The sequence below is a fragment of the Pseudopipra pipra genome, chromosome 1 (genome assembly GCF_036250125.1).
Source record: "Pseudopipra pipra isolate bDixPip1 chromosome 1, bDixPip1.hap1, whole genome shotgun sequence".
Classification (NCBI taxonomy): domain Eukaryota; kingdom Metazoa; phylum Chordata; class Aves; order Passeriformes; family Pipridae; genus Pseudopipra; species Pseudopipra pipra.
In genome coordinates this window covers 25,340,101-25,353,735 of record NC_087549.1, presented here as the reverse complement: position 1 = coordinate 25,353,735, position 13,635 = coordinate 25,340,101, and the positions used below count along the sequence as shown (strand labels likewise).

Genomic DNA, 13,635 nt, shown 5'->3' with positions numbered 1-13,635 from the left:
ATATTTTGCCTAGATCAACTGAATGTTCCGCAAAATAGTGTTGGTGACTGCACTGAGCAGAAAAGCATCTCACAAGAATCTGTAGTTCCCACTTTGAGGTGGGGATTTCGTTCCAAACAGGAAGTTTGGATTTTTACTGTATTTAAGATGTGAGACTTTATGAGGAGTAATTTCACAATGGTGAGGAGATAGAAACGTGCCAACTTAGAAAATCGTGAGCCCTACTGGGTATTTTTTACCTGTAAGTAGCTCCAGGTAAAAAACTCGCAGACAGTGCACGCTCGAAAAACTCGCACAGCAGCGAACAGGTTAATTTTTTTCCCCCCTTAATATGATAAATCACGTAAACCCCCTAAACTATTCCCTTCTCACCTCTACCGTCCCTCTTTAATAGGATTTCCCTCTAGTTGAGCCAAACGTATCGTTTTTTCCTAATGCAGACTTGTCCACTGGGATCCTTTACCGGGCAGGAGGCAGGAGAGAGCAGCCCCGCAGATGTGAGCGGACAGAGAAGGCGGGTGGAGCTCCACCCGTGCTCTCCCAGCCCTAAACAAACCAAGCGCTTCCACCTCCTTCCCCGACCCGAGCTCAGGAGCGGGGGCCGGGCCGCTCCTCCCCTCCGGGCGGAGGCTGAGGCGGTGCCGGGCGGGCGGCGCTGGCGGAAGCGCGGCGAGCTCCCGCCTCCCGCCGGGGTCGGGGGTCAGGCGTGTCCCGCCGCCTCCGGGCGCCCATGGAGGGCTCGGGGGACGAGGAGCCGGGGCCCGACGGGCCGCTGCAGCAGCTGGTGAAGCGGCAGCGCAAGGAGAAGCGGGAGCTCCAGGGTGAGGGGAGCTATGGCTCGGGAGCGGGGAGAGCGGGTGCCTCAGCCCAGGGGAGGCGGCGGGAGCAGGCGGGACGGCGGGGCTCGGCGTCCCGCTCTCGCCTTCCCTCGGAGGATGCTCCGCGGAAGCCCCGCTCGGCTGAGCCGGTTGCGCGGAGGGGCGGGAGGGACGGTGGCGGCTGCGGGAAGGGAGGGAGCAGCCTTTGCAGTGCCCTCGCAAGGGGACGAGGACGGCGAACATAGCGCGTGTGGGCAGCGGTGTCGGAGCCGCGTTGTGCCGCTGGGTGTGGTGCTGCTCAGCCCGCGGAGCTCGCCTTGCCGCGATCCTGGGAGCCGGGACGTGCATGGGAGCTGTGACATGATGCTGGGCCATTGGTGTGGTCTTGGCGTTTTGCTACTTTGGTTTTAAGTTACAGAAGGCGTGCTTTTATTAGGCATTTTAGATTGAAAAGCCTGCATATGGGATTTTGCTGCCCGGGCAGCTGCATTTTTTCATTCAAAGTGCAGTTGATTTGAAATGAACTTTTACATCCTGTCCAACCATAGTAAAGTATCTGTAGTAGAAGATCTGTCTGATCTTACAGTGCCTCATATGAAGTTGTAACACTTTACCTACCCTATTACAGTAAATTAATATCCTTAAGTAAGTCTTTTAGCTGGATTCTGGTTTTTTTTTTTTTGTTAAACCTTTCTCATTGCTGGTATATTACTACAGCCCTTTCCTTGTTTGGCTGTTTTGATATGTAATGAAGTACGCCCATCTTCAGCCTTTTATCACAGGGTTAAAGGAGAAACGAGACAGTATTAGACTTCGTGTTATCATTAAATCTGTAGGAACTTCTTGTTTTGAGATGCCTTTTCCTCCCTCAAATTTAGTTGAAATTGAAAAGAGGGGTAAGAATCAAGCATTGAGGTTAGCTGGCTGGACCACGTGGCACATGGATGGGGAGAGGCTGAGGAACAGAGGATTTTTCCACCTAGAGAAGGTGATAATTGTAGCCCTCCCCTACCAAATGGTGGGAGGGGTGTATAGAAGGCAGAGCCCCAGTTTTCCCAGTTAGGAGAGGCAGGTGACCTATAGACATATATTGGCCTACTTGAAAGATACATTCCTCGTGTGTGTAATGAGTAATTGTTTAACTGAGAGTTCATAAGAATTAACATAAAGTGCATCTCAGCCTCTGAAAATTCAACCCCCACTACTCTCTTGGTTTTGTTTACGCCTTTTAAGTCCTGGATTTTCTTCTCCCCCATTATGTTAATTTTTATGAACAAAGCTGCTTTTCTGTCATACTCAACCTAGTCATCTGTGAGACTGAATGCTTAACATAAATCTTTCAGTGTGAGCATTCTTCCTGCCTTCCCTTGAAAAGTTTCATTATCATCACCATTATCTAGCTCAATTGTGTCAGTGAGGGTGAGGGACAGGAAAATGTACAGGTGATGAATAGCGAGCAGGGTGTTAAATAATTGGTGCTGTAACTCTAAAACAGTGAATACAAAAGTGACAGAGCTAGCAGGGAGTATTCATGTAAGAATATGGACCATGGAAGCTGTATTCAGGCTGGAGAAAAAGAGAAGACTGGAGAATCTGAGTTTCCACTGTGTAATGGGTGGAGCCAATGTGGAGAATGGAATTTTCATGGGAAGAAGAAGAGAAAATATTTTCATGGCAAGAATCATTAAACGTTGAGGATAAAGGTGCCCAAAAAGGTTGCAGAATGTCCATCCCTGGAGGCTTTGCACAGTCATCTGAATAAATTCCAGATCCATCTGAATTAACATAACCTGATATATCTTTGAATTCATCCCCACTTTGAGCAGGAGATTGAACTAGGTGACCTCTGGACATTCTTTCTAACCAAACTATTCTATGGTTGAGAAATGGAGCATTTACTTGAAGACTAAAAAATGCTTATGGAATTTAAGCAAGTTAAGGTGTTTTTTTTTTCCTTTTCTTTTTTAAATACTCATTTTGCTTTAGAAAATTTATTTTAAGGACAGGTAAACTCTCTTTTTACTCTTAATCTGCTACTTGTGTGATTAAAAATTTACGCTTCTTTCCTGTGAGATTTGAGATCTCAATGCCTGAATAATCATTTCGAAGGCGAGAGGCCAAAGTCTGCTGCATTGATGAAGTTCATAAGTATGTATATTAGTAACACGGTATAAGTTCTTCTCCAGAGAAAGAAAGAAACGGCAGTTTGCATCTTTTAAGAAAAAATATAGCCACTTAGAGAAAATGTGATTATTAGAACAAGCAGTCTCACAGCTAAACTGTTATACTGATATGTTGATGTTTGTAAATTTATTTTTTTTGTGTGATTTGCAGTTGTCTTTTCTGCAATGGCCATGGTGTATCTATATTTAGAAATAATGTTTTATTGCACTACTCTAACAGCAAAAATTCAAGGCATGAAAAATGCTGTTCCCAAGAATGATAAAAAGAGACGAAAACAGCTGGCTGATGAAGTTGCCAAACTAGAGGCAGAACTTGAACAGAAGCAGAAGGAGGAATTAAAGCAGCTGAAGGAAGCTTTACCTGAACAGAATAAGGTAGGTGCCATAACTTCAGCTGGTGTTGTACAGGTACAATTTGTGTTAAGGCTTTTTTAACTTCTAAAAATCATAATGAAATAACACTTCAAAGTACTTATCCTTTTCTTCACGGTTTTAGTAACTCTTTCCAACTTCAGAAAGATTCAGCTGTTGGGATGAGTGGGCATTGCTGGAAGAGGCGTTTAACAGTGGTATTTTCTTGTTGAGCACTGTTGAGAGAAGTGGTGTGGTTGCTCAAAGAATCACTTTCAAAGATATTGTCAAAAGCAGGTTTAATATAAATTTGCAAAAGCACGACAAAATTTGATGGCAAGGTTTACTGTTACCTAATCCATGGATGAGGCATACAAGGAAAATTGAATTAATTTAGAATGATTTGCATAGAGACTGGGGATGCAAAAGAGAGACTCTACCATTGAGTTTAAGATTCGGAGTGGACCCCGTTGCTTTCTAAACTGCTGATGGAGCCTAGTTGTGTCTGAGTTTAAACTTAGTCACGGACTTGGGTGGCTGTTTACATCCAAAGGATTTTAGCAGCACTTAATCATTGACTAATTTGCAAGGTGGTTCAATAGGATTAACTGTAATCACAATAGTAACTCACTTATGTATAGATCCAAGACAGCAACATTCATATTACACTTGCTCTAGGGTGTTTAAATCAATTCACACAGACATGCACACAGACACAAAGATAGATATCTATAAATGTACAATTCCCCTTTGCCAGTGGTGCTGGCAAAGCCCACTGTGGCCCAGGAGACCGCTTAGGGTCTCACTTAGGACCACTGTGTTTAGGATTGGCTTTAGACATTAATAACTTCCCATCCTGGCACTAACTCAAGTTGATAATTACTGAAATTATTCATTAGTCCAGTAACAATGGTAACATTCCGCTCCAGTTCTGATTGAGGTGGATAATGTTCCAAGGCTAAGGGGGACGGTAGGGCAGGTAACTGATTATTTCCAATTCACTTCCTTGGTCAAGCAAAAGGTATCCCTGGTATGAATGGTGCCACTCCCATGGAAGCCATGCAAGAGTTCTGGTATGCTCAAGGGACACTTCACCAGCCAACTCACTGCACAAAGGCCAAGGTGTAATGAGAATTTCTGAGATTGTAAAGCAGGCCCAAAGAGGTAGAGAAGGCCCGCATAGGGGTAAGGGTGCACCACCAGAAGAAGTCTTTGGTTTTGCTCTTAAGGCTGCATGAGTAGCTCAGTCATGTTAGAGAATTGTTTTTTTAAGTTACTGTTATATTGCCACTCTAAGTATCTTATGTAGACTACTAGAGTATTGTTGACCTTCAGTAGGTGTTTGACTTATCCAGTGTGTTTTATCTTGCAATTCTGTCAACAGTGTAACTGATTTTTGTTGTCGGAGGACACTTTCTTTGATGAGAATTGTCTTCATAAATGCTGCTGTTCTGCCTTGTTGGCAACACAGCTGCATACTTAAATGATGCCAGTTTGATGACAAACCACCTATTTTTTAACAGAGGCTTAGCATTATTCAAATTTAGTTGCAGAAAATATGACCACCTGAGTAAACTAGACACTACTAAATACTTGTGTGACATACAAAAGTTGACCTGTGTTTTAACCGTTAATAAGGAGAGTGTTGGAAACTTCGGAAGTAGTGAATTTGCAATCCATAGACTTAATTCTGTATATCCAGTACTGTAAAATATTCTATTTGTATCATGTGCCTGAATTTAAGGACTGATTGTGCAAGTAGGCCTGTTCATTTACTTTCTCCTACCTGAATAGAAATAGAGCTTGTGGCTAAATTGGTGCCATAGTTACCTGTGAATGACACTTGCTCTGTGCTCGTACATGTCCTGAAGTGTTTTCCTAAGAGTGTGTGTCTTTTGGCTGCTAAAATCTTGTAAAGAGGCAAACAAAAACCCTGTATGGCTGATAGTTTCTGGATGAGGTGTTTCCTGATTAGTGACCTAACAAAGAGTTAAGCAGAACATACTTTTTTTTGAAAAGGAAAGTGAAAACATTTCTGAATGACTTTTGGGGGAAATAGACTTGATTGAGAAGCATCTACTGAGAATCCTTGTGAATGAAATGTGTTCAATTGCAAGAGTTATGACCCTATAACAGTTTTCTGTAGTAGTTTTTAATCAGATGCTTAAACAGATGATTGATGGATAAGTGTTAAACATGATGCTTCTGTTTACCTGTATCTTAGAGTAGTTTCAAAAATTTGTTTTATTTTGCTAAATGAGTGTCACAGGCAGAATGGAAACTTTGAACAAAGTTTTTCAGAGAAGCCTGTCCGAGTGACAAGGTTCAGAAAGGACCCACTTGCTTTCTAAACTCGTTCTCAGAGAGGAGTCTAGCTGCACCTGGATCCAGTCTTAGCCCCAGACTTAGTCAGCAGTTTATGTTTAAAGGATTATAGGTGTAGTTGAACCTTTATACAACTTTGCCCCTGAGGGTTAAGGATGGCAAACCAAATACGTTTATATGATTAGAATAAATTATTTTTCTAAATTGGTGATTATGATAACAATAATGATTAGACTAAAAGAGCCTAATCGGAATTATTTGTTACACACCATAGATAGCTATAACTGCTAGGATATTGTTGGTTCCTTTATCAGGAACTTTGTTTGCCACACCCTCACTGCTGTCAGTTTCTGTCAGGAAACTTGTTCTTCTTCAGAGCCTTTAACTTAGGGATTGGTGAGCCCGGCTGGTCTCAGTACTCTTCAATACCAAAAGCAGTATCACCCCCTTCTCTATGCAGCACTAATAACTTCTGCAAACAGGGTATTGTCGGAGGTATTTTACCCCCACTTAGGCAGAGTATCCTGCTACAATGAGCTGTAAAAACTTTCTGATGGAGATGGAGGATCTTTCAAGCTAAAATCCTTAGCCTGGACTCAGCTTCGCCTGTGAAGATCTTGTTTTGATATGTGTGGTTTCTTTCCCTTCTCAGCTTTTTATTTAGATTGAACATGTTCATGCTTCCAAAGGTGACATCTAGCTCATACAGTTACAGGGTTAGCTTTGTAGTTTTTCTTGAGAAGTGTTAACTCCCTGTCTTTTCCAACTGCTGGTTACACTTTGGTATGGAAGGTGGAGTCTTCTGCTTAGGTGTCACAGACTTGATAATGGCTGGCTGGATACCAGTGGCTATTGTGATGAGGAAAACCTTTTCTTTCCACCGATGAGCAGTGTTCACACTTCAGTATGTAAGAGAACTTACTGAAGAGAACATACTGAAGTATGAAAGGGAACAGCTTAAGTTTGAGATGCTCCTTTCCTAACCGTCTCTTTGTCAAGACTACAGAAAAAGTAATGAGCTGCATGACCATGGTTTGGGATATGAAATGCTCTACTTTTGGTTTTGACAGGTACTGCGCCATACACAGATCTTTGTGGCTAAAATTTGTAAATATGCCCATGAACAGAACTTAAAACTGTTTCAAAAGATGCATATCTTTATACTAATAAGAACATCTAACTTTTTTTTTTTTTAGACAGATTCTGTAGCTGATGGGGTTGCAAATTTAGAGCTTGAAGGAGTAGAGCGACAGATTCAGCATCCTCGAATATCAAAAGCACAGAAGAGGCGGGTATGACTTCACATTAAATATGTTACAAATAATTGATTGACATTATGTTCAGTTAAACTTTATTGCACTAACCAAAGTTAAACAATTTTGCAGGGGAGTGGCTAATTCAGTATTGATGCTGTACCTACTGGGTGCCTTGAAAATCTGTAAATCTGCTACCTAGAGATATGTAAGCATTTTATAAATAGTTGTACTTCTCTACCCTCAGCCATGAGCTGGGAATCAGAATAGGTCAGGAAATGGGAGACAGAAAAAAGAAATTATGTAAAGCAAATGATTTTTGAAAGCATTTCACTAAAAATTTATTAAAATTAAATCGAATTAAAATAATGGATGAAATTTTAAAAATTAATTAAAATAATGGAAAATACTATGTGGAAAATATGCAATAGTAGGACTTTACTTGTTTAACAAAAGAACATTAATACTGAACTTCTTTTAAAATTTTGAGTTGTTAAGAAACACTACCTGGTGTTCTGGCTGTTAGACTTAAATCTGGTTAAGCCTCATATATTAAGCTATGATGGATTAACATTTTCATTGTACTTGCATGAATATTAGTTCAGGGCCAGAGGAGTGCTGCTTTATTGCATAGTCCATCCCCTCTTACATGATCACTGCAAACCTAATAAAAGGATGTTCATAATTCATGGCACCATGTCTAGGCAAGCTGGGAGCTCTAGTCTGGTTTTCCTATATTGTGATTGCCTGAACCAGTCTGGTCTTGATTTATGGTGAATTTCAAGAATGAAAGTGAAAAAGATCATTTCCTGTACTGCTTCCTTTTTTATTTGCTTCCTCGTTAACTTAAGCATGAACTTATGAAACATTCTATGAAGGTAATTTTTGTGTATTATTGCATCCCTTCTAGTATTCTTTATATGCATTCTTATCCATTATTTAGGTTAGGAGCAGTCTTTTATGATGTATAGTACCTAGCCTGGGGGGGTTTGTTTCCTGACGTGAGCTCCATTATTCAATCATATGCTTAAGTCGTAGGTCTCACACTTATTATGTATTTTCTGATGTTTAATTAGAATTCCCCTACTTGAGTGGTGAAATAGGTGATCTTGAAGAAATAGCTATAATTAATAGCCTTTGTATGAGTGTTGTAAAGTGTTATTTTGCATGCTGATATAATTAAGACTTCTGTCCCATAATTTTAGGTGTATTGGAGACAATTAGGATATATTGGTCACTTACAATTTGCTAAAGTTTGAGTTTAGAAGGTCCCTAATGGGTAGTACCGATTCAGGCAAATATTTCACAGATAAAAATGTACTGAGAAAATATTTGAAGAGTTAGAAGCAAGCACTAAGCCAAGAACTGTACAGGCATATTCTAAATTTTAACATTTGATGTAATTTTTGTGTTTTTAATATAAGGAGAAAAAAGCTGCCTTGGAGAAAGAAAGAGAAGAAAGGATAGCTGAAGCTGAGATAGAAAATTTAACAGGTGCTAGACATCTTGAAAGTCAGAAACTTGCCTCCCTTTTGGCAGCAAGGCACTTAGAGATTAAACAGATCCCTTCAGATGGCCATTGCATGTACAAAGCTATTGAAGATCAGCTCAAGGATCGCCAGAATTCCTGGACTGTTGCAACTCTGAGGAATCAAACAGCGAAGTATATGCAAAGTCACTTTGATGACTTCCTGCCCTTTCTTACAAACCCTAATACTGGAGACATGTATAGCAAAGGTAAGACTTGTGACATAAGAGATTTAAAAAAGTATTATAACTGTTTCTGATAAATCTCAATATGAGGTATAGATGAATTGGGACCTTTGTGGTGTTTGTTCTTGAACTGTTATTTTATTGGTTTGGCTGTGTTTTATGGAACACAAAATTATGATCTGCTATGAAACTTAGTATACCTAAATCTTAGTAATTTAATTTTTTTTTTAAAGTAATCTATCAAACATTATTCCCCATTAAAAAAATAAAAATCACAATTCACTGGTTACTAGATGGCAATCATGTTCCAGGATGTGATTTAAGTTATTATAAGCAGCTTGTCTACCAGGTTAGGGATGATTTTTTTGTCAAGTTTTATTTATTATGCCTGGAATACCACACAAATGACTGCATAATTTTTTTTACCTTAATGCTACATTCAGTTAATAGGTATTGCTGTGGATTTCCTTTGGTCACTGGGGGCTGTCTTTCCATTGTTGACAGAGATAATTGTCACAGAATAAATGTGTCCCAAGAGAATACTGAATGAAGTTCTGCAGAGCAACAGGGAATCGTGGTTTTCTGTTATAAGGGAAATGTATGAAAAATAATTCTGAGCAGCCTTTAGAAAATCTGAAGATTCTTTTTTCTCAAAATCTGTTCTTAGGGTTCAGAAGCTTGAGGGCTTGGAATTTATAAATTTTAAACTCAGTTTCTGTAGAACATGATCTGAAAAGAGTTTATTTACCTATTTACAAAGGAACTATTTGGAATAAATAGAGTTAAAAAAAAAGCTAATTTAGAAATTTAAAAAAACCCTCAACCATTGAACTACATACAGTTACAAGACTTAAAATATACCTGACACCTGGCAATTGTAAGAACTAAGTGTACTGTGGGGTTGTTTTCTAGAGTCTAAACATCCCCTGAAATTTAACAGAAGGAAAACTGTGTGCAGTGTCATGTTAGTTGTTACCAGTTCTCTGAATAAAAAGTTTAAATTATGAACTGCACTTGTTATACTCAAACTTGTTTTTATTCCGGTCTTCAGCCTTAAATTTGCTTTTCAAAACAGTTACGAATTTGGGGTTTTTTTGGCCTCTGGTGGTTTTGTTTTTCTTTCCTTCTCTTCAGTGAAATACATATTTTGCTGTATAATATGCTTGTACTTTTCTGGTTCTAGTTCTTCATTGTACAGTCAGTATTTTTCCTTAGTTGCTTATTCTCAAATAAGGGAAGTACTAAAAGTTGTCTTGTCTTTCCCTGCAGAGGAATTTGAGAAATACTGTGATGATATAGCCAATACAGCTGCGTGGGGTGGTCAGCTGGAAGTAAGTATTGTCTTGATAATTTTTATTTGGGAAATTCTGAAGTGAGTGAATATACCTTAAAAAAAAAGTGCTTCTTAATAAAGAATGCCTGAACACATAAGGGAACATAGTCACAAGTAGTTTATTAAGAACTTCCTCCTATGGTTGTAAGTTGTTTTCCCAAAGTAGTAGCTTTTCTTGTGGTGCACTGTGTTCTAATGTATTGGACGACATGCAAGTTAATGAATTCAGTAGGTCTAAATATCATTAGAAAGACTGACACTATGAGTGGGGGAAGACTTAAATGGTAGCAAAGCTGCCTAGATAAGAGTAAGGTTCAGTTTTTATCATGTAAACAAGAACTTGAGCTTTAGAAACTACATATGCATTTTTGTCTTACTGTTTTATGATAGTTACCAAATTACTGAAAGTAGGCCAATGTTGTATCTTCAAAACGATGATTAGTTTAAGGCAAGCTGTTTTCAATTAAAGTTTTAAAAGTTAAAATAATTTTGCTTATTTTAATAAGTTTATTTTCTGATAATATTTGTAATGTTGTGTTTGAACTGTCTGCTAAAATTAAATGCCTAGTCTTCCTGTCTCCTCCCTACATTAGATTTAATCCTATTACTGAATTGTTTTTATGCCTTAAAGCTAAGGGCTTTGTCACACATTTTGCAAACACCTATTGAAGTAGTGCAAATGGACTCCCCTCCCATTATCGTTGGTGAAGAATATTCAGGCAAACCAATAACACTTGTGTAAGTATGTAATTTCACTCTTAAAATTAGTGCCTTTATTTCTATAACATAGGGCTCAACTTTGGTTTTCACTTGCTCTTTTACTTTCTTATTACGTATCTGACGTTGAAATGCTGCTTGAATAATGACCATGCAGGTCAGAAATTGTTTTTGATTGACACATTAGTTTGAAGAAATTGTAATTGGAGTACTTAAAATGCTGACAATGTCTGATGTGTATCAGTCACTGTGTATCAGCTTTATAGAATGCTGCAAGGTCATTTTCCCTGTTAAATAACTGTAAAATAATTGTGAAATTGATATAAGATCTAGGAGGAAACTTTTTTCCCCTCTTCCAAGTATATGTCAATATGTGCCTGGAAGTCACCAGAATTAAAAATTGTCTTTATTAATGAATGCTCTTCTATTTAATGAATATTTTCTTTATATTTTCTGTGATCAAACTTGGCTTTATTTAAGGTGTCTTCCAGTGTTGTTACTGTTTGGCATGACATGTACTTTTAGTTAAACTGAACACTAATTCTGTAACTTTTTTTTTTTTTTAGGTATATGAGGCATGCCTATGGATTAGGAGAACATTACAATTCTGTAAAACTTGTAACAGATACTGCTACAGAAAACAGCAGCTAGCATACAAAAGTGATACATTCGCATGGATAACAGTTGCATCATGATGTGTTGGGCTTCAGGCAATTCCCAGACAGACTGGAAAGTAGAACTAAATGGAATGTATTAACAATGAGGGAAAAAAAAAAAGACATGGAAGGTTTGACTATAAATCAGACATAGCTCTTGATTTAAAACAAACCCAAACCAAATCCACATCATAATATTTTGAACTTGTTGGTATTAATTATGTTTAGAAGATCTTCTCTAATATGGTGGCTATATAGATCAGATTTTTTTTTTTAATAAAGCTTCTTCCCAAGCTGCAGTGAAAATACTGAGTAGTAAATGTTTTGGTTAATCTGCATTTCTGCTGAACAATTAAGGTTACTTGAAGGTTCTTATTCCATTATTTCTGTTAGATTTTGATGATAAAAGAAGAGTTAAGGCATTTGAAATGATTGTATTTTGGTTGATGGAATATCCTCTACGCTGTTCCTTTAGTTCTATCAGGATCTACTTGTAAAGCTGTAGTAAGGATCTCCTTCTTTATTTGGACATAGAAGACCTGGAGGCAAATCCAGTAGTAAAATACCTAACTTGGCTGAAGGAATTGCACAGTTTTTTTTAAAGACTTTCATGTGAGATTTTTGCCAAGGATTGAGTTAGGGGTTTTTTGCAGTTGACAGGAGGAACTGAACACCTGTGCAGCAAGAGCATTGCTGTTTATGACTGTACATGTTAGCATTGATGCAAGTTAACTGCACTGTTCATTCTTCATAGTCTTTCATTTGTGCATTTCAATGATACAGGAATCTTACAAAGAGCCCCTCAATGTCCTCGTAAAACTCATCTGAACTCATCATTTATGGATCTGCTGATCTCAGCACTTTGTTATCAAAAGTGTAATGTTTTATAATGCTTAAAAAAGCTGGTTGCATGCATGTAGAAATAACCACTTTGGGTTTTATCAGTAATTTTAAAGGTGATCTGGAGAACAATTAAGTTTAATTGCTTCTTTGATGCACAGAGACTTGAAAGGTGGGAATTTTAGTGTGGCTTGACTTTTTACATTAGAAACATAAATTGTTGTCTTTAAGTCACTATAAATGTGACTTCAAAATTAGAAGCATACTGAAACCAAAGTTGTAATGCAAATGTTTTTTTAACAAGTGATTTTTAAATTATTTTTTGTTTAAAGCCTTAGTTAATAACATAATTATCTGTATTTTACTGCTGCTGAGTCGGTTTGGACAAAAGTGGTTCATATCCAGATTAGACACCTTTGCCCTGGTTTGAGGATTATGACCTAACAGTACACATCTTGTAGTCCTACAGCTAGCTAGTAGATTGACATTCCTGGAACGTACAAATTAGAAAGAAAAATCTGCTCTTATTTAAGAAGGAGATAAGTGTTCACTTTATGGGTCAGATTATGTCTGATTTAAAGCACTTTGAGAGAGAGGGAGGGAAAAAAATCAGATAATTATAGCAGGGGGTTTTGGACAAGCAGTTCTTTAAACTGGTGCCTGCCAGGAAAACAAAGTATTAACAAGACCATAAGTTTTTACATCCTTATTTATCTGTTACAGTATAGCAAATATAGTTGGTTTATATATCAAACCAGCTGGGTTACTATAGAATTTGGCTTACTACCTTGATTGTATAAAATTATGTTTTTAATTTCAAACAAAAAATAGGATACAATAGCTTGGATAAAATGTTTCTATTCATAATACCATTATGAATTTCACTAAAAATAATAATCAAAAATACTCTTCTCTGCATTTTTTTGAATTGATGTGATATGAAATGCACGTGCTGCATTTTATAGATACTTGGTGAGAAAGGTTCTTTGCTTTATTTGGGTCCCAGTTTTGTTTGATTAACCGAGAGAGAAAAGATGCTGGAATCAGGGAGCACCTGTAACAACAGTTTGTCATATTGAGGATGTTTACAGTTCGTATAAAGTTAAATAATGTTCTAATGTAGAGAGTGAAAGATTCTTACTCATGCTGTATGGGACTTGCCAAAAAGTAATAAATTGGTTTATTTGTGGCAAATCTTGTTGTTGTCACTTTTTATTTTGTACTCAGATACTTCACTTCTTATTTCTTAGTAAGAATAAGCTTACCCATTTACCCCTCGTGACTTTAGGGTTCTACTGTAGTATGAATTCTCAAGCAACTGTTTATATTCAAGCAGATAGAGCTTTGCTCTGTGTGAAATAAAAGTGTTTCTAAACAAAATTTATCCTCAGCAGTTAAACTTGGACTTTTCTGAAAAGTTGTGTTTGAAAATACTGTTGAACTTCA

General features: G+C 37.9%; 1 protein-coding gene across 2 annotated transcripts; it reads left to right on the top strand.

Moving 5' to 3' along the window:
• The first annotated feature begins 637 nt into the window (after positions 1 to 637).
• Positions 638 to 13,383, top strand: OTUD6B (OTU deubiquitinase 6B). Of its 2 annotated transcripts, none has more exons than XM_064649115.1 (7): positions 638 to 821; positions 3,222 to 3,376; positions 6,874 to 6,969; positions 8,355 to 8,667; positions 9,913 to 9,974; positions 10,608 to 10,714; positions 11,260 to 13,383. In XM_064649115.1, exons 1-7 carry the CDS (start codon positions 731 to 733, stop codon positions 11,342 to 11,344), a joined length of 909 nt encoding a protein of 302 aa, XP_064505185.1. In that variant the 5' UTR covers positions 638 to 730; the 3' UTR covers positions 11,345 to 13,383. The 2 variants fall into 2 exon arrangements, with proteins under 2 accessions (XP_064505185.1, XP_064505196.1); XM_064649126.1 differs by having other exon boundaries at positions 666 to 821; positions 3,222 to 3,380; positions 6,878 to 6,969.
• Positions 13,384 to 13,635: the final 252 nt, after the last annotated feature.

What these genes read in the sequence shown, in the direction of transcription:
- OTUD6B (XM_064649115.1), top strand. Translation starts at nt 731, where the DNA reads ATGGAGGGCTCGGGGGACGAGGAGCCGGGGCCCGACGGGCCGCTGCAG. An exon ending in CGTGGGGTGGTCAGCTGGAA is followed by an intron (nt 9,975 to 10,607) that starts GTAAGTATTGTC and finishes TATGCCTTAAAG; the next exon opens with CTAAGGGCTTTGTCACACAT. An exon ending in GGCAAACCAATAACACTTGT is followed by an intron (nt 10,715 to 11,259) that starts GTAAGTATGTAA and finishes TTTTTTTTTTAG; the next exon opens with GTATATGAGGCATGCCTATG.